This window comes from Lathyrus oleraceus, chromosome 1, assembly GCF_024323335.1.
Source record: "Lathyrus oleraceus cultivar Zhongwan6 chromosome 1, CAAS_Psat_ZW6_1.0, whole genome shotgun sequence".
Taxonomy (NCBI): Eukaryota; Viridiplantae; Streptophyta; class Magnoliopsida; order Fabales; family Fabaceae; genus Lathyrus; species Lathyrus oleraceus.
In genome coordinates this window covers 458,952,399-458,971,047 of record NC_066579.1, presented here as the reverse complement: position 1 = coordinate 458,971,047, position 18,649 = coordinate 458,952,399, and the positions used below count along the sequence as shown (strand labels likewise).

General features: G+C 32.5%; 1 protein-coding gene across 1 annotated transcript; it reads left to right on the top strand.

Annotated features, from left to right (window-relative positions):
* Nucleotides 1-1,327: 1,327 nt before the first annotated feature.
* On the top strand, nt 1,328-3,051 carry LOC127085205 (bidirectional sugar transporter N3). Its single transcript, XM_051025755.1, has 6 exons — nt 1,328-1,618; nt 1,720-1,756; nt 1,860-2,070; nt 2,147-2,308; nt 2,388-2,507; nt 2,587-3,051. The coding sequence occupies exons 1-6, from the start codon at nt 1,573-1,575 to the stop codon at nt 2,881-2,883; spliced, it is 873 nt and encodes a 290-aa protein (XP_050881712.1). The 5' UTR covers nt 1,328-1,572; the 3' UTR covers nt 2,884-3,051.
* The last annotated feature ends 15,598 nt before the right edge of the window (nt 3,052-18,649 follow it).

The window sequence follows — 18,649 nt, the reverse complement described above, 5'->3', positions numbered from 1 at the left end:
CAATAAAATTAGCTACCTATAATTCACAAAGATATTAAATGTTTTTTTTTACCTACAAAGAAATTTTTATGAACTATGTGATTGTGTTGATTTTTTTTATTGATTGATAAAATGTTTAAAATTTTCAAAGAACAATTAAAAGTTTTATCTAGATTAAACTGTAAGCATCACTTTAAATTCGCATATACAACCCCAACATGATTTGAGAAAAACAACAATATTCGAAATGAAGACCTACAATCTAGTATATCAATATTACTAGGTGGAGATACATTTTATCGATTAAATATATATATGTATGGATATCAAGATAAAAGATGAGCAACGGGTATGTCTGGATATCATATCATAATTTGTTAAAAATTAAGGGGGATGTGACAAATAAGTAAAGGATGTAGATTGAAAATTTTTACTCATTCTAAAAAAAAAGTTAAAAAGGTTGATTGGCAGACACGGCCAAACACAACTTTTTTCATCACTTCTAAAATCAAATGATAAAAACAAACATATGTCCGTTCTATTTAGACCAGATAAATCAAAAAGTGAGACGGGACAATCAAAATAGAAGACAAGTCGAAAATCTTAATTAACTCCATAAAAAATTATTGCATAATTAAAATTTTGATTGCAATTTCTTGTAGATGTCAAAATTAGAGAGTTGGTGTGATTGCTAGCTAGCAACTATAGAATAATGGAAGAGAACATGAGTTTAGGCAAGATGGTCTTTATTCTTGATGTCAAAAGTACAATGATTCACTCAAATCTTCCGTTTAAGAAAAGACAAAAAAAAATAGGTTTCATATTCAACAACTCTCAAACTATTTTATCCTTTTCACCATATATTTTATGCCAAGTTTTCTAAAAGAGAAATTAATATAACTATTTACAACCTTTATTTTTAAGCATTTCATATATATATATATATATATATATATATATATATATATATATATATATATATATATATATATATATATATATATATATATATATATATATATAATATGTGCACTGATATTTATAATTATGTTTAATTTATCATTTTCTTAAATTATTATCAGTATCATTATATCATATCGGTGTCACGATCTTATTTGGGATGTCCTACTACAATGATGTTTATTTTGACATATGACATATACAATATTGATGTAGCAAGTGATTAATAAGGGAAATGGTTTTGTGGTACGCTACCTACTAAAAACAATAAACCCTCATGAACCCTGAATGACTCAATGACACATGAATATCACCACCTTCAACAATAATAACAATACATTTATTTTTTCTGTTTATTGTTCCCTTTTATTTTTTTATTCTTTCCTCATTTTTCATCTTTTCATTTTTTTACCTCTCTTACTCCATGTTCTTATATGTATATATAGCATCACTTTCTCATCCTATCTTCTTCATTCAGAACTACCTAGCTTGCATGAGATTGAGGGGTTGATTTGGAAGAAAAACCAACCCTAGGTTTTTCCTCTCCCAAATCCTAACCCTAAAACTTGTGCTAGCTTTTTCTTTTCTGTTTTTCTCTATCGAAATCTCAAGAACAACACCAACAACAGAATCATGCCTATGGAAAATTCTAATTTAGCCTATGTTTTTGGTATAATAGGTAACACATATACATTTTCTTTCTTTCTTTCACTTTTCTTTCTTCAATTTTTTTCCAACACTCAAAATAAAGAATTAACTTAATTTTCTTTTGATGAATAGGTAACATCATTTCCTGCCTGGTGTTCTTAGCTCCACTGTAAGAACATTTAAATTATTCCCATTTTATTTCAAGTTAGTAATTAAATATACAAAAAAAAATATCTTTGGCATGATGAATATTTATATATTTATTATTTTAGGCCAACTTTTTACCGAATATACAAAAACAAATGCACTGAAGGCTTTCAGTCACTACCATATTTGGTAGCATTATTCAGTTGCATGCTTTGGCTATACTATGGAATTCTCAAAACAAGTTCGATTTTTATCGTTATCATTAACACAGTTGGATGTGGCATAGAAGTTATCTACTGTATCACGTACATAGCCTATGCCCCAAGAGATGCAAGGGTAAATTAATTTTTATTATTAATTTATATCAACAACTCATCAATAATTGTGACAAAATTATGTGTTTTCATTTCAGAAATTTGCCATAAAAGTATTTGTGGCAATGGATGTTGTTTTATTCGTGGTGATCTTCTTGGTCACACAATTTGCTATACCGAAAGTTTATAGAGTCCAAATTCTAGGGTGGGTTTGTGTTACTATTTCAGTGAGTGTATTTGCAGCACCTCTAAGCATTGTGGTAAGTAAATAATTATTGTATATAATTTAAACTAATTTCTATATTAGTTCCATGTTATTAATGATTAATTAATGTGTAGGTACGTGTTGTTAAAACAAGAAGTGTACAGTTTATGCCCTTCACTTTGTCACTTTTCCTTACATTGAGTGCCATGGCATGGTTTGGATATGGTTTCTTTGAAAATGATGTGTGCATTTATGTAAGTATATATATTTAGTTAAATTAATCAAATAGTTAAGAATTAGAACTATCACTTAATTAAGAAATTTTCTTGGCAGCTTCCGAATGTGCTAGGATTTTTATTGGGGATAATTCAGATGATGTTATATGCTTACTACTCAAAATATGGAGGTGAAAAGGATGATGAGCAAGATAAAGTGATGAGTATTGTTGTTGTGAATCCATTGGGTTTGGGGTCTTGTGAAGTGTTTCCATTTCCATTGGATGAAAATGATGATATTATTGGGGAAGTGATTAATCAACAACTTCAAGTGAAGAAGTTGGGTTTGGAAGATGAAAATCAAGAGAAGCAAGAGAAAAATGTGGAACCTTTAGAGATAGAAATTGTGGTGTGAATTGTGTGATATAATATTATATATGTATGATAATATACTCTTCAAAAATGTGATGTGCATGAATGAATCATGACGATGGTTTCAAGGAGTAGTGATTCTATTGTATCATGGTTATGCATGTGTGACTTCATCAACAAAATCAATTAATCAATCTACTCCCCTTCATTATGTGTTCAAGCTTTAAGCATAATTATACTTAATTAATATAAATTATCTTACTCTTTTTTATAAGCATATTTTAATTATTTAATTTTTGGGAGTGTCTAATTTGAATCTCTAGAAAAGTTAGACTTAAATACATTTTGAGTTATGTCTATATGTACTATTGTTTTAGTTATTTTTTCAATACTATTATTTCTTTTATAAGGAAAGATAATATAATTAAAAGAAGTATAAGGAGTACTCAATCCTTATAAATAGAATGGTCAAATCAAGTAGAGTGAAAAGTCCACATAAACTACTTAGATAAACAATATAAGGGTCTAGAGACTCAATTTGACCAACTAAGGGTTGCAACACCCTTGAAACTATCAAAGAATCATTTTCAAGTCTGACACTTTGCTAACTTTGACAATGTTCACAACTCCCTTACAACCTCCTTGAAAAAGAATGACAATTCTAATGATCCAAATATATTGAAGATATCCAAATTACATTACTATAAATAATATATTTTATGACAAATTTTTCATCCCAACCAACAAACAATTGATATGTAAATCAAAGACGCATCACATTTTATTCTGAAGAAGTTTCCAACCAAAAAATTAGATTTTTGTTAGGATTTTAGTCTTTCATAAAACCTTTAGGTCTCTTTGTAGGCTCTCCTCCATCTCTGGACCTGAGTTACTAAGCTCATTCATCCTATTGAAATTAGATTTGACAGTGGAGCCCCCAATACTATGCCACCATACAAGCTTGTTTGATGAATCTTGAATGGCATGAACATTTTGCATGATGTTCGACAATTCAGCTAGCTTCAGACCTTTTACAAGTCAGAAGTTAACATCCTTAAAGCATAGGTTCTAAAACAACTTTCCATCCAGCCAACTACACAAGTTCGCAACCTTATGCGTATCACGAGAACTTCATAAAAACAGGTATGGAAACAGAGAATACAAAGCCTCGGGACCTAACCACTTATCTTTCTAGAAGTCTATGGATAGTCTGCTACCAAACCTGCACATAATGCTCTTACCAAACCAATTATATTCCTCTAAAACAGACCCACATATTTGCTTCAAATCTTTCTAAAAAATTGAATCTTTCTTAGATAATTCTCCAACTAGAATCAAGAATCTTGGTCTTTATATTCTCGTATCTAAAATCCAAGAAGTCTGAAAAAGCATTGTGTGGTTCATTGAGGATCCTCCAAAGGCATTTACTCATTAATGCTAAATTAAACCTTTCACAATTTTTGACACCTAAACCACCATTACCATTTGATCTAGAAACCTCTTACCATCTAACCCAATTTGAAAATTCATTCACCTTCAGTAAAGATGTCAAGCACAATGGGTCAATAAACTAGTTTGGTGTAATAACACCTACGTCTAGAGGGCGTTAACCCAAGAAAATAAATACACTTTTATAGGTCTTAGATAACACCTACGTACAAATTGGTCTTAGATGAACTCTTATAGTTCATTGCCTTTTTTCTTAGTAATACTCGTGTACTTCTATTTTGGGCTCCTCTTAAATATGAGACCCCTCACACTTTCTCTCAATAACTATCCCTAGTGTTGGACAAGTACATAACTGGTTGAATGAGAAATTTGTTACAACTCAAAGACACAACTTTATTCCTTGATATAGGAATGGATAAAGAATAGATTTTTACAATATAAAACACAAAAAACACAAAGAATCAATGACAACAAAATGTCTTGTTACTTTTTTAAAAGTCTGAGTCTTCTACCAAGGAATAGAACTCTTTTTATATCCAAACATTGATAGTTAGAACTTTTTAGGGTTTGCATAACTTGTTGCAAAAAAAAAGATCTTAAAAGAACAAATTCTCAAAGTGATTTAATTTGACTTTCCATCTCCATAAAATAAATCTTAATCATTGATTTGGATTTGATCTTCTATTGTTTTTAGGAATACTTTCTTAACTCAAAAAAGCCCATAAACACGAAGCTAAATAAGGAAACATATCGTGTGCAAAGAGTGGCAAGGCATAACGGCTTATGGTGCATAATGTTCCAACATGAATGAGACATATGGCACCACATATTTGTAAGTTATTTCAAGCGCATAGAGACCATGTGTATCAACATCATATCATGACATCTTTCATAACATGTTGGCTATAAAAATGTGTCAATCACTTGTAACAATAATCTCCCCCTTTAGCCAATTTTAAGGAAAATACAAAATATGCAAGATGTGCAATAAAATGTCTAGAACAATTTTCATGACATGGCATCTGAGAGCAGCGAAAAACAAAATCTTCATGCATGCATGTCAGACAGGCTATAACCATCAGATATATACTAACTTAAAAGAGGTACCAAAACATTTTACATATCAAAAAGAGTTTTGTTCTCACCCTATTTTCCTCAAAATGGGCAGGGCCAAGATTAACCAACAAACGTAACCATAATGGCCCAGGAGGAGCAGAAATCTATAGAACCAACAAAAGATGGAAAAAATGGAACCACCGGAGAGAACCATTATCCCTCCCTTAAGACGATTAAACAAATATTAAGATAACCCACACAGGGGTGCAGAAACATCACATAAACCCTTAATCTTCTTCAGTCTCACTAGATGAGACATACCCATAACCAAAAGCAATTACACTTACACTAGACACATCCTCGCTATCATTCCCATGTTGTTCAGAAACTGTCCTGACATTCTCTTGTTCGGCAGCCTGAGAGGTTAAAACACCCGTATCCTTGGGAGTCATCATTTTGATCAACTCATCCACCCTAATAATACATGCATCAATTATAACAAGACATTGTTTATGGTTGTGCCAGACATTAGGGAACTTGAGGAATATCACTCTCAATAGTCATATTAAAATAAATATTAGGGATAGACATGTCTGGTACATGTGACCCAGAAAATAACCTGTAACTGAAAGTCAGTGGACTCCCACTAACACCCGTGACCTCTTCACTAATGAGTATTTCAGGCCTTTGACTCACCAGAATACCAGAAACTAGTGTTGGAAAGCTAATAAGAATGCTTATAATGAACTCTTTCACAAGTTAGGGGTAAAGCACTACTACGAAAAACACATATGACAACGGTTGTGAAAGACATATAATTAGGGTTGTATGACCGATGTTAGGTAGCATGTCATTGTAAGTGTATTATTTACAATCACGATCTATTTACCGTTGTAGTAAATTGGAATGCGTGCTACCTATAACTACAGTTGTATTGAACAACTGTAGTGAAATATTTATAGGTCCTAGGTTCGATACCCAGCAATGTCAGTTTTGGCATTTATTATTATGGATAACACTCTACCTATAAAACGATTATATTAAATATCTGTTGTGAATTTATTTATTTTTTAAATATATATTTTCTGATTTTATAGAGTTCCTAATTTTTTATCCTAAACTTTTCTGAATTATATCATATCAAAAACAACAACACGCACATTCGTGAATCATATTAGATCAAAAAATGTATTACATCAGAATCATAATTGCATTAAGAACTAAAAATTGTATATCATATCAAAATCAAACTTTCACAAAGCAACATACAATTTACACATTATTACATTAAATAATAGTATATTGGTATCTTGACTTTAAACACCTGTATAATTTCAAATTGTAATACTTGTTAGTAAATAACCTTAGAAATTATAACTTACAATAAATTATGAATAAAGAATAAAAAATATTTACTTGTTAATTTTCTCATACGCCTTCTTCATGATCGTTACGAATAACATGTAAATCATCTCTATCAACTTCTTCATATTAAGTATGAACTTGTGTTGTCTAAGAAGAAGTGGAAGGAATATGAAAATTTTCATCACTATGAGGAATGTATTTTCATTGGAGAATAATTTACCATCTCCTTGATAAGTCTGAAGGGGATGTCACATAAAAAACTTGTTTTGCTTGAGTAGCCACAATGGATGGTTTGGTCATAAAAGTTGTCTTGCCAAGGTCAACCCATGTGAATCCTAACTCGTCGGCTTATACACCATTATTATAAGGAATCCACTTGTATTTAAATAAAGACACTTTGAAAATAACATAATTATCTCCAAAATCTCCTCAATGACACCATGGAACGCTTTAGATGCCAATGTAGGATTCTTATCTTATAATTCATCTAATTTTTTGAAATCAAGAACATTTTACACATATCATTGAAGAATAAGTATAATATGGGTATAGTTACTCTTACATTTTTTGGAAAGATGCCACGGATAGCCACTGGTAGATGTTTTTGCATCAAGACATGACGATCACGGGAGTTTAAGCAAATTAACTTGAGAACATTCATTGATACAATTTTCTTGATGTTTAATGAGTAACCTTAGAAAACTTTGATACCATGCAAACACTCGCAAAAACTTTTCTTTACCTTTTTAGATAGAGTGTGACATGCCGGAGGCAAATAATCTTTTTTCTCTCTATCTTTTGGAGCCAACTGTTGTCTGGAATGTTTAGAAGTGTTCTTATCAAAATATCACACACATTTTTCTCCACATGCATCACATCAAGACAATGTCTTACATCGAGGTTACACCAATATGAAAGATCAAAGAACACCGATCTCTTTTTCCAAAATGTTGTCAACGAGACATTTTTTATTCTTTCTAAAGACAAAAATAAGGTGTTATTATCATTGATAAACTTTATCTTCTGTTAAAAGTTTATGAGCGATTTTAATCTCCTGCTCTCCGTTAAAAGCCTTTTGCAATCTACAATAAGGATGATTAGGTTTTAGAAATTTCTAACGCCCAAGGTAAACGGTCTTTTTTCCAAACTCAAGTTGGTGAAAACAAGTATTAGATTCACATATAGGACACACTTTATGTACTATGACACGGTATCCAGTCAAATTACCATATGCAGGAAAGTCGTTGATTGTGCAAAAGAACATTGCATGCATCTTAAACTTTACACCAAAATATGCATCATCAACGTCAATGCATTCCTCCCACAAAAGTCTTAAATATTCAATTAATAGACTTAAATAAACATCTATGTCATTTCCATATTGTTTTGGTCCAGAAATCATCATACTTAACAACATATACTTGTAATTCATGCACAACCAATTAGATATGTTATAAATCGTGAAAAGAATAAGCCACGAAGAATGATTATTACTCAGATTACCAAAGGGGTTCATTCCATCAGTGGCAAGTCCAAGCTTAAGGTTTCTTGGCTCAAGGACAAAATTTGGAAATTACTAATCATTTTTTATTTCACCGCAAAGAATTAGCTACATGGCGAATGTTTCCATCATATTTTCTTTCATCTATATTCCATATAATATTCTTTGTGTCATTTGCATTAGCAAAACTTCTCTTGAACCTTTAAATTATTGGAAAGTACCATAATACTTTAACAGGAGGACACTTCTTGCTAAAATTATCATTGTCATCACGATTGTTATCCTTCACCTTGTAGAGCGACTCACCATATTCTAGGGATTGATCCAAATTTTCATACTCTTAGTTGTATAATATGAAATCATTAGGGCTTGCATGTATTTTGATATACTTCAAACCCATTGGACACAATATCTTCTTGCCTTCATAACAACGATCCGATAAATTGTTATCTTCTTGTAGCATTTATTTCAACAAATTAAGCAATTCAATGAAATTTTTATCTAACCACCGACTTTTAAGCAATTCAATGGATATATTAGTATGCACACTAATGCTACATATAACATACTAATATGTTTTATGCATACTAATATATCCATCAAAACAATATAACATCAAAACCTAAAGCATATTCATAAGAAACCTCTACAATTCATGACATCAATCAACAACCCAAAAATTTCATCCGTGAACACCAAAATCTAAAGCATATTCATAACCAAATTTATTTATTCATTTACAATAGAGTTATACCAACAAAACGAAAATAAAAACATAGCCTTATGACACAAAAACATCACAACGTGAGAACAGGACACATGCCAACATCACATAGCGTTATAACAACAAAAATATCACAACATGAGAACATGACACATGACAATATCACATAGTCTTATAATTAAAAAAACATCACAAAATCTGAATAAAACCAAAACACAAGTAAGCCAATTGCAACAAAATTAAAATCCACATTGCATAAAGGAAAACCTTACCACAACGAGAGAGAGAGAGAGAGAGAGAGAGACCAAGAAATGATTAATGAACATATAAAGACAACATAGTGTACTTTGAAGAGGAGGAAGAGACTAAGAAATGATTTTCGTTCCAAGACACAGGACAACATCACATAGCCTTATAATAACAAAAACATCACAAAATTTGAACAAAACCAAAACACAAGTAATCCAATTGCAACAAAATAAAAATACATACCATATAAAGGAAAACCTCATCATAACAAGAGAGAGAGAGAGAGAGAGAGAAAGAAAGAAAGACCAAGAAATGAATAATGAACACATAAAGGTAACATAATTTAATTCAAAGAGGAGGAAAAGACTAAGAAGTGATTCTCTTTCCAAGAAATGAATGAAGATGGTGAAGATGAAGATTTCGCTATCGTTGTTGTCAAGTTCGTTAGGGCATGTGTTATGAAGAAAATAAATAACCTGGTATGTTTTAATTTTGCAGAAAATAATTTCACCACGGTTACAAATACCAACCATAGTAAAATATGGCACATATGACCCCAGTTGATAAAAAAAATTGTAGTTAAATGTTTTTCAATTTTTATTTAACAATATAAGTTAAGGGACACTCGCTTTTTTTATAGAAAAAGTGAAAAAATGTTGATGTTAGGATTTGAGGCTTGTAATCCCCAATCTATGACCATAGTTGTTATTATGAATTGTAATGAAAAGTATTTTATTTAAAAAAATCAAGCGCATAAAAATGGGATATTACTACGGTTGATAAAATGGTTGTAGTAATATGGTGTTACCAAAGGGTATATTTTGTGGTACTGAAAGAGACCTAGACCAGATACAATCTTCATCACTTAAGCATCTTGCAACAACTCTATAATCTCCTCACATCACATTACTTCTTCGGACAACTCTCTTTCAGCAGTGATTCTCCTTTGAAAGACATACTTCCATTTCATAACACTTTCATATGAATGGAAGGATACATTGTCTGTTGGAGCAAGGGGAATATCATATGGAATCTTCTTTCCACCAATAATATTCCTACTTTTCTTCACAGGAAGAACCACAATGTCCTCCACAAAGTCGTCTATATTACCTTCAACAACCTAAACAACAATGCCAACTTTTCTCTTAGGAGTTTCCTTCTTTTTAACAGTTGGCTTACTATTTCCAGTAACCTCTTTCTTATTTTTACCTATTTCCCCTTTCTTATTAGCTTTTGGAGTAGTTAGCATTTTTGTGGGGGTATTTTTGGGTTTGAGGGTATCATTCTTCTTGTTGATCTTCTACTTACTTTTCTTGTCACACTTCTTCTTTTTATTATTGATAGGAGCGATTGGGACCTCCACATAACTAGTTTCAACATTTCCATTGTCACTTATAGGTTGGACAACATCATCCTCAATATTATTGGAAAGAATATCCTCAACATCTTGCTCAACATTGTTCTCAGCATAAATATGTTCATTATCACTGACAGATTTATCATTGCCATTCTCAATATTGTTGGTAACAATGTTCTCCTCATCTTTCTCAACATTGTTCTCAACAGAAATATGTTCACTTTTCTGATGTATTGGTGACTTTGTCTCCATAATTTTGGACTGATTGTTCTACATATCATTCACCTCATTTTGTTATTCCAAACTAGTTTCCCGGGTTTCAGTTTCTCCGGATATTTGAACTTTATCTTCACTTGAGACATCTTCATCATTTTTCTTTTCTTTTTCAACCCGATTTTCATTAATCGTGAGTTTTTCATCATCTGAGATCTTATCAGTTGGTTCTTCATACTTTTCTACTTCTTCATTTGGAATGTCAACATCATTTTTGACAACATCATTCACATCATTAGCCTAACTTACTGCAAGATCTTCATCACTAGAGTATTCCATATCTTCCAGATAGCCATGAAGAATATCGTCTATGAAGGTCTCAGTCAAAGGTTCACTCACATGTTCACTACTAGGGTTACCATCAAACAGCTTATCTATGTCATCCTTACTGGGTGTTTTATCACATACATGAAAGGAGTCTAGGGTTTGGGTTCCCCAATAAGCTTCTCGGTATTTCTCGTTGATTTATTATCCTTTCCATATGTGTTATTTATTTGTCTAGTTCCAACCACGATGACTGAATTTCTAAAAGAATGTGATACGGTGGCCTGAGGGTCAAAAAGCAATGAGTGGAAGAAAGATACTTAGTGAAGATGAAAAAACATTTGTGACTTGTGAATCACGTAATGAAAATAAGAGAAATATTTTGAATCATAACTAGTTTTGTAATACTAAAGATTAAAGAAATTTAAAGCGGACTTGCCTGAGTAATGATGGCCATGAGAGAGAAAATAATCATGTAAGAAATCGCATGCCATCTCAGGATTGATTGCTAGAGATTTTTTACAACACATAGACCTAGGGGATTTCTCACATTTTCAAATTGAGAGGCATCCAAAGCCTTAGTGAATATATCTTTCAGTTGGTTTTTAGCTGTAACATGACCAATTGAGATGATTTTGTCTTCTACCAACTCTCTAATGGAATTATAACGTATGTTAATGTGCTTGGCGCGACTATGCTGAACAGGATTCTTAGAAATGTTTATCGCACTCGTGTTTTCATTGTACAATGTCATAACATCTTGTTTGACATTGTATTCTTTCAACATCTTTTTCATCCATAGTAATTGAGTGCAATTGCTTCATGCAACAATATGTTTAGCTTCTGCAATGGATAAGGACACACAATTTTGCTTCTTGTTGAACCATGAAATCAAGTTGTTTCCTAGGAAGAAGCATCCACCATAGGTTCTTTTTCTATCCTCCGCATTTCCATCCCAATCAACATCATAATATTCAACCATAACGGAATTAGTGTCATGAGAACACATAATCACTTGTACCATTTATATACTTGATGATCCTTTTAACTTTAGTTAGGTGACTAGTTTTTGGCTTGGCTTGATAACAAGCATAAAATCTTACTAAGAAGGTGATATATGGATGAATTATTGTGAGGTAGACAAGACTTCCAATCATGCTTCTATAAATACTTTGATCCATATTTATTCCTTGATCATCTTTAGTTAACTTAATGTGAGTTGAAGTTGGTGCGCGCTTGTGTTTTTCACTTTCAAACCCAAATTTCTTAACTATGTTCTTGGAATATTTATTTTGGGACACAATATGCCTTATTTCATTTATTTGGCTTGGAACCCAAGAAAGAAAGTGAGTTCACCCACCAGACTCATTTCAAATTCAGACTGCATTTGTTGAACAAAATGGTCAACCATCTTTCTTGACATTCCGCAAAAGACAATTTCATCCACATAAATCTGGGAAATCATCAATTTTCTTTCTTCCTTCATGACAAAGAGAGTATTGTAAATACCTTATTTGCTTTAGCCATTTGTGGTGAGGAATTCAGTGAGTATTTCATATCAAGCTCTTGGAGTTTATTTCAACCAATATAAAGTTTTCTTTAGCTTGCAGACACAGTTTGGTGTGTTTGGATCAATGAATTCTTTAGTTCGTTCAACATATGCTTCTACTTTTAAGAACCCATTCAGAAAGGAGGTTTTGACATCTATTTGATACATCTTGAATTTTAGAAGACATGAAATTCCTAACAGAAGACTAATAAATTCAAGACGTGCCACATGAGAAAAAGTATCATCGAAATCAATACCTTCTACATGAAATTCCTAACAGAAGATTAATAAATCTTGGGGGAGTTTTTTCATTAGGGAGCATTTAACATTGTGGTACTTCTTCTTTTTGGAGCAGCGCGTTTGTGAGAGACACACCACATATTCACCTAAAACCTTAAGGTGATAGGTGGGTGGGTTCTCTCACTTGTAAATGCTCAAATCTCCATATTTCCAACTAATGTAAGACTATTACCTACACTAATCACACTTGATACATTCTTAACACTCCCCCTCAAGTATGATTCCACAATTCCCCCCTCAAGTGAAAACTCTTCTTGCTTCCACAAACTCTTGTATTGCATGGAACGTTTCTTATTCACCACACTGGCGCCGTTGACACTCTTCAATGGAACATTTCTTATTCACCACACTGGCGCCGTTGACTTTCAATACAAGTAAGATGGTCCCTTTAACCAAAGGCTCTGATACCATTTATTGGGGGGGGGTCACTATGAGGCATTGAACATTGTGGGACTTCTTCTTTTTGGAGTAACACCTTTGTGAGAGACACACCAAATATTCACCTAAAACCTTAAGGTGATAGGTGGGTGGGTTCTCTTACTTATAAATGCTCAAGTCTTGACATTTCCAACCAATGTGAGACTATTACCCACACTACTCACACTTGATACATTCTCAATAATAAATTCAAGAAATACATTATTATTTTCATTTAACTTGTTCTTGTATATCCATTTTTTCCTATGATGTTAACTGAGTCGGGTATGGGAACCATCTCTCAAACTAGGTTTCTTTAAAACTGAGCAACTTCCTCTTGCATGGCATTGATCCAATATTCATTAGTTAATGCTTCTTTTACATTTTTGGGTTCAACTTTAAAGATTAAACACATGTTGGCAATGAGTTCTCTTAATCTGGTGATAATTCCATATTTAGATTACCAATCACATTCTCATTTGGATGGTCCTTTTGAATTCTAACTGAGGCACATTTTTTTGTTGAGTCATCTTCCTTTTATTCATCTAAATCTTCAGTATCAAAATTCTGTAAAATGCCAGGAAATTTGTTTGGAACTTCTGTTATCATATTTTTATTATTAACGTGAATATAGTCTTCCTCTTCATCTCTTGTCACAGTGTGAGGAGCATCATCAATCATAACATTGACTGATTCCATAATGTTCTTAGTGCGGTTGTTGTACACACGATATGCCCTGATGTTGATTGGATATCCTAAGAATATCCATTGATCATTCTTGGGATCCATCTTGCAGCTTTGCTCACGATCAATCAGGATGAAATGTTTACTACCAAACACATGGAAGTATTTGACATTTGGTTTTCTTCCTTTCCAGAACTCTTAATGAGTAATGTTTATGCCTAGACAAATGATCACTTGATTATAGATATGACACATTGTGTTCATAACTTCATCCCAAAAGTTGTAGGGTAGGCTATTTGCATGAAACATAATCCTTTCCATGTCTTGAAGAGTTTTATTCTTCCCTTCAACCACTCCATTTTTTTAGGAGTAATTAGAGCAGAGAACTCATGAGAAATTCCTTCAGAGGAACAATAATATGAGAAACTATAACTTTCAAATTCTCTTCCATGATCAATTCGAATCCTGACAATCTTACTAATCTCTCTTCCTTTTTCCCGCTATAACTTTTGGCATAGTCTTTCAAAGGTGACAAATGTGTCTGACTTTTCTCTAAGAAAGTCAATCCAGGTTAATCTTGATAAGTCATCAACATAAACAAACATGTATCTCTTTCCTACTAAGCTTTCAACTTGCATTAGTCTCATGAGTTCCATGTGAAGTAAGTCAAGGACCTATGATGTGGTAAGACGTTGCAGCTTTTTGTGAGGCATTTTGGTATGCTTTCTAATATTACAGTCACCACAATTTCTCCCTTCCTCAATCTTGAGGTTAGGGAGGCATTTGATAACCTTTTCATAAATAATTGTTCTCATGCTTTTTATATTCTGATGGACAAGCTTTTTAAGCCACCGCTTGGTTTCATCTTCTTTAGTTAACATACAAGTTGCAAGCTAATCATGAGATTTACACATGTAGCAGTTATCAGATGATGTCATCCCTTTCATGATTTTCTTCTAATTCTTGTTTGTGATAATGCATTCAGATCTAGTGAAATTCACACAGAGATCTTAATCACACAATTGATTAATACAAATAAGATTTGGAGTCATTTCTTCAATGAGAAGAATATATTCTAGATTTGTAAGACCTGGGTACATAAGTTTACCTTATCCAATTATCTTGCCTTTAGCACCATATCCAAATGTAACATAGTTGTTAGTATAGGGCTTTACTTCTTTGAGATAGTTCTTCTTCCCAGAAATATGCCTGGAACATCCACTATCAAAATACCAGTCTTCAGGAGAGGAGTATGATTCTTCCTTGGAGTTGGTTGGCGGGTAGTTGTTTGTGATTATATAAGTGTCTTCCATGTCGTTTGTAATAGTAGCGTCGTATGTGCCCAAGTTTACCATAATAATGATATATCCAAAAAGGTTTCCTTAAGGGACTTCTTCGGCATAAAGGATTGTTATGATGATAGTAGACTCGAGCAGGTTACTTTGACAAGTTATCTGACATAATGAACTCCATTTTCTGTTCAAGCGAAATAAATTTTTCTTCTTCTTCATTCATAGAAATTTAGTCAAATCTAACACTCCTTATATCTTTAGCTATCACCTAGGATTTCATCAAGGATATTTGAACCACAGTCGAGCATACAAATTGACTTGGTCATGCCTTCTGGCTTAGAAGTCATAAGAGTGACTGATCAATTGTCGCACACGGGTCAAAAATGAGTAATTAAGAACGGTAGTCTAGGGAAGCGAAACTCGGATATCGTATCGCAAGGACTCTTAGAAAATTAACCAAATAAGAAAATGAAATATGAGGGTTTCGATTCGAGAATAAGTGATTACGAAAAATGAATATAAAAAGTGATTATGAAATAAGTTGATCTACTGATTTGGTTTCCTAACTTATGATTGGTTAATATAATTTTCATTCCCTAAGCGGATTCTAATCCATTTTCGATTACAGTAACAATAACAAGCACATTGATACTAATATATGATATGCGTTCCTAATTTATGAATTAAGCAAACACATTCCGAATTAAGAAAATGGGTTAAGCACACGCGAATTACGCAAACAAGAATATGGAACATATATCAATAAAAATTAATCAACACATATCTATAGAACTTGAATAAAGCATACAATACATAGAACAAAATATTGAAAGGGAAAAACATTTGATTGAAAATTAAGAAACCTCAAAGTATTGGCAGAAACCGATTACAACAGATCAACCTTGTGAACTTTAGTTCTCCATGAAATTGTCTAAGAAATATTGTATCGTGAAAATTTAGAATAGGATTACTGTAGTAGCGAAAAACCTAATATAACAAAAGGGAAATTCGAGCCCTTATGGGATCCGACCTGAAAATTACAAAAACCGGCCCAAACTAACTATTTTAATTAAGTCTGAAAAATTCAACGAATTATTAGACCCTCTTTCACCCTAAATCTGCTTTTGACTTCAACATAAAACTTGTAGCTCTTTATCTTAGCTTTTCAATGTATATTAGAACGCATCAATCTGATTTCTATAGCTCAAATTATGATCTTCATAGTGACAAGGTATCAAACAACTGTTTATGCTGAAAATAAAGTACAAAAATAAAATAGAGTAAAAAATAAACTTAAACATAAAAACACACTAAACTAGTAAAAATAATAGAATAAACTATAGAGTTGCCTAAGTAGAATAGTAGAATAATGTGCATCAAAATGCACTGATCAATGACTTCTTCCCTTACGTCAAGAAATAGTTTGGTGAGATTTGCTTTTTCTTGAAGAAAAGTATTTATCTGAGACTTTTGTTTCTCATTGGCCATGCATTCTTCTTTCCACCTGACATGCAACAACTTGTATGTTTCTTCCACGACTTCATCTGAAATTTCTTCAACACTCAATTTAACATCATGTTGATCATTTGTCTCGACCCTAGGCGAGCAGTGAAGGCAGTTACGTTGTTAGTTGTTTCGTCCTCACTCCAATCTTCAGTGAAAAAGTAGTTGAGTATTCCTTCTTTTGTTTTCTGAGGTAATTGGTACACTTAACTTGTATGTTCCTAAACCCCTCACATTCATGATATTGTATTCTTTGCCTTTGTTCTGATTGTCACCATATTTGAACTTGTGTTGGGAGTTAAACCTTCTTGAGTTGTCAGGAATATTTTCCTTCACATTATTCATAACATTGTTCCCCGATCACTTGTCAATGTCTTCTATTTCTTGCTCTTTATCTTCTACAACATCATCTTTTAAGGCAACTCCCTTGCGTTTCTTTCCAGGTTTGTCATTCATGGCCATTTAAAATGTTAGTAATAAGCAAATATGTTCATCCACTTTGATTGAACTGATGTCTTGGGCTTCCTCTATAGCACTAACTTTCATGTCAAAATTTCTTAGGAGTGATCTGAGGATTTTTCTAGCTGGCTTTTCTTCAAACATTTTTCCCCAAGTGTAAAAGTGTTGTTTGCTATGTCTGGATCCTTAGGTTTTCAAACTTGGTGGTGAGAAGTTGAAATCTGGATCCGAACTTTTTAGGTTCCTTCATGAGCAATTTTGATAATCTCCTAGGCTTCTTTGGCTTTAGTACACGTGTTGATAAGACGAAAGACATTTTTGTCAATACAATTGAATATAACGCTGAGAGCACGAGAGTTTCCATGCGATTCATTATCTTTTTCCTTGGACCATTTTGTTTCTAGCTTGAGAGGTTGAGTATCATCTGCAGCAGTAACCATAAGATGTGTCCACCCTTTGAAAACTGCCTTCCATGTCTTGTTGTCTATGGATTTTAATAAAGTTATTATACGAGCTTTCCAATAGTCATAGTTAGTGCTATCTAATATAGGTGACTTGTTAACAGATCCTCCTTCTTTGTCGTTGTCCATTTGAACAAAACTTGTAAGTTCCTTGGAACTCACCCAAGCAGGACAAGGTGTCTGCTTTGATGCCAATTAAAATTTTGTTCACCTTCAGTAAAGATGTAAATCACAATTTTCCAGACACTGTGTGTGACATTACGGATACAGTAACACTAAAAAGAAAATAAAGAGAATAGAACACAACGGATTGATAATCGAGTTTGATGCAATAACACCTACATCTGAAGGGTGTTAACCAAAGAAAGGAAATACACTCTTAATTGTAAAAGTACAAATTGGTCTTAGATGAACTCTTATATTTCATTGCCTTTTTTCTTAATACTACCTATGTATTTCTGTTTAGGACCCCACCTAAATATGAGATTCCTCTGACTTTCTCTCAACAGATATCCCTAGTGTTGGACAAATACAAAATACTTTGAATGAGAAATTTGTTACAACTCAAAGACACGACTATATTCCTTAATATAGGAATGAACAACACATAGAATTTTACAATATAAAACACCAAAAACACAGAGACTCAATAAACAAAATGTCTTGTTACTTTCTCAAAGTCTGAGTCTTCTACCAATTTATCCATTGAGTTTTACACATTCATTCAAATGAAAAACTATTATTTTATTATGTAAACTTGTTTTTTAAATATTCTATAAAAAAAACCTTAATTTAGATTAATAAAATTTCTTTTTCATAAAAATAATAGATGTTATATATAAAAGTATTATGTTGCTAGTAAGAGAGGTGTGAATAAACCAGGTCAAGTCTGAACAAATGTTGAAG

Coding starts and splice junctions, on each gene's coding strand:
- LOC127085205 (XM_051025755.1), top strand. CDS start 1,573: ATGCCTATGGAAAATTCTAATTTAGCCTATGTTTTTGGTATAATAG. Junction 1,619..1,719: donor CTATGTTTTTGGTATAATAG/GTAACACATATA, acceptor TTTGATGAATAG/GTAACATCATTTCCTGCCTG. Junction 2,508..2,586: donor AAAATGATGTGTGCATTTAT/GTAAGTATATAT, acceptor TTTTCTTGGCAG/CTTCCGAATGTGCTAGGATT.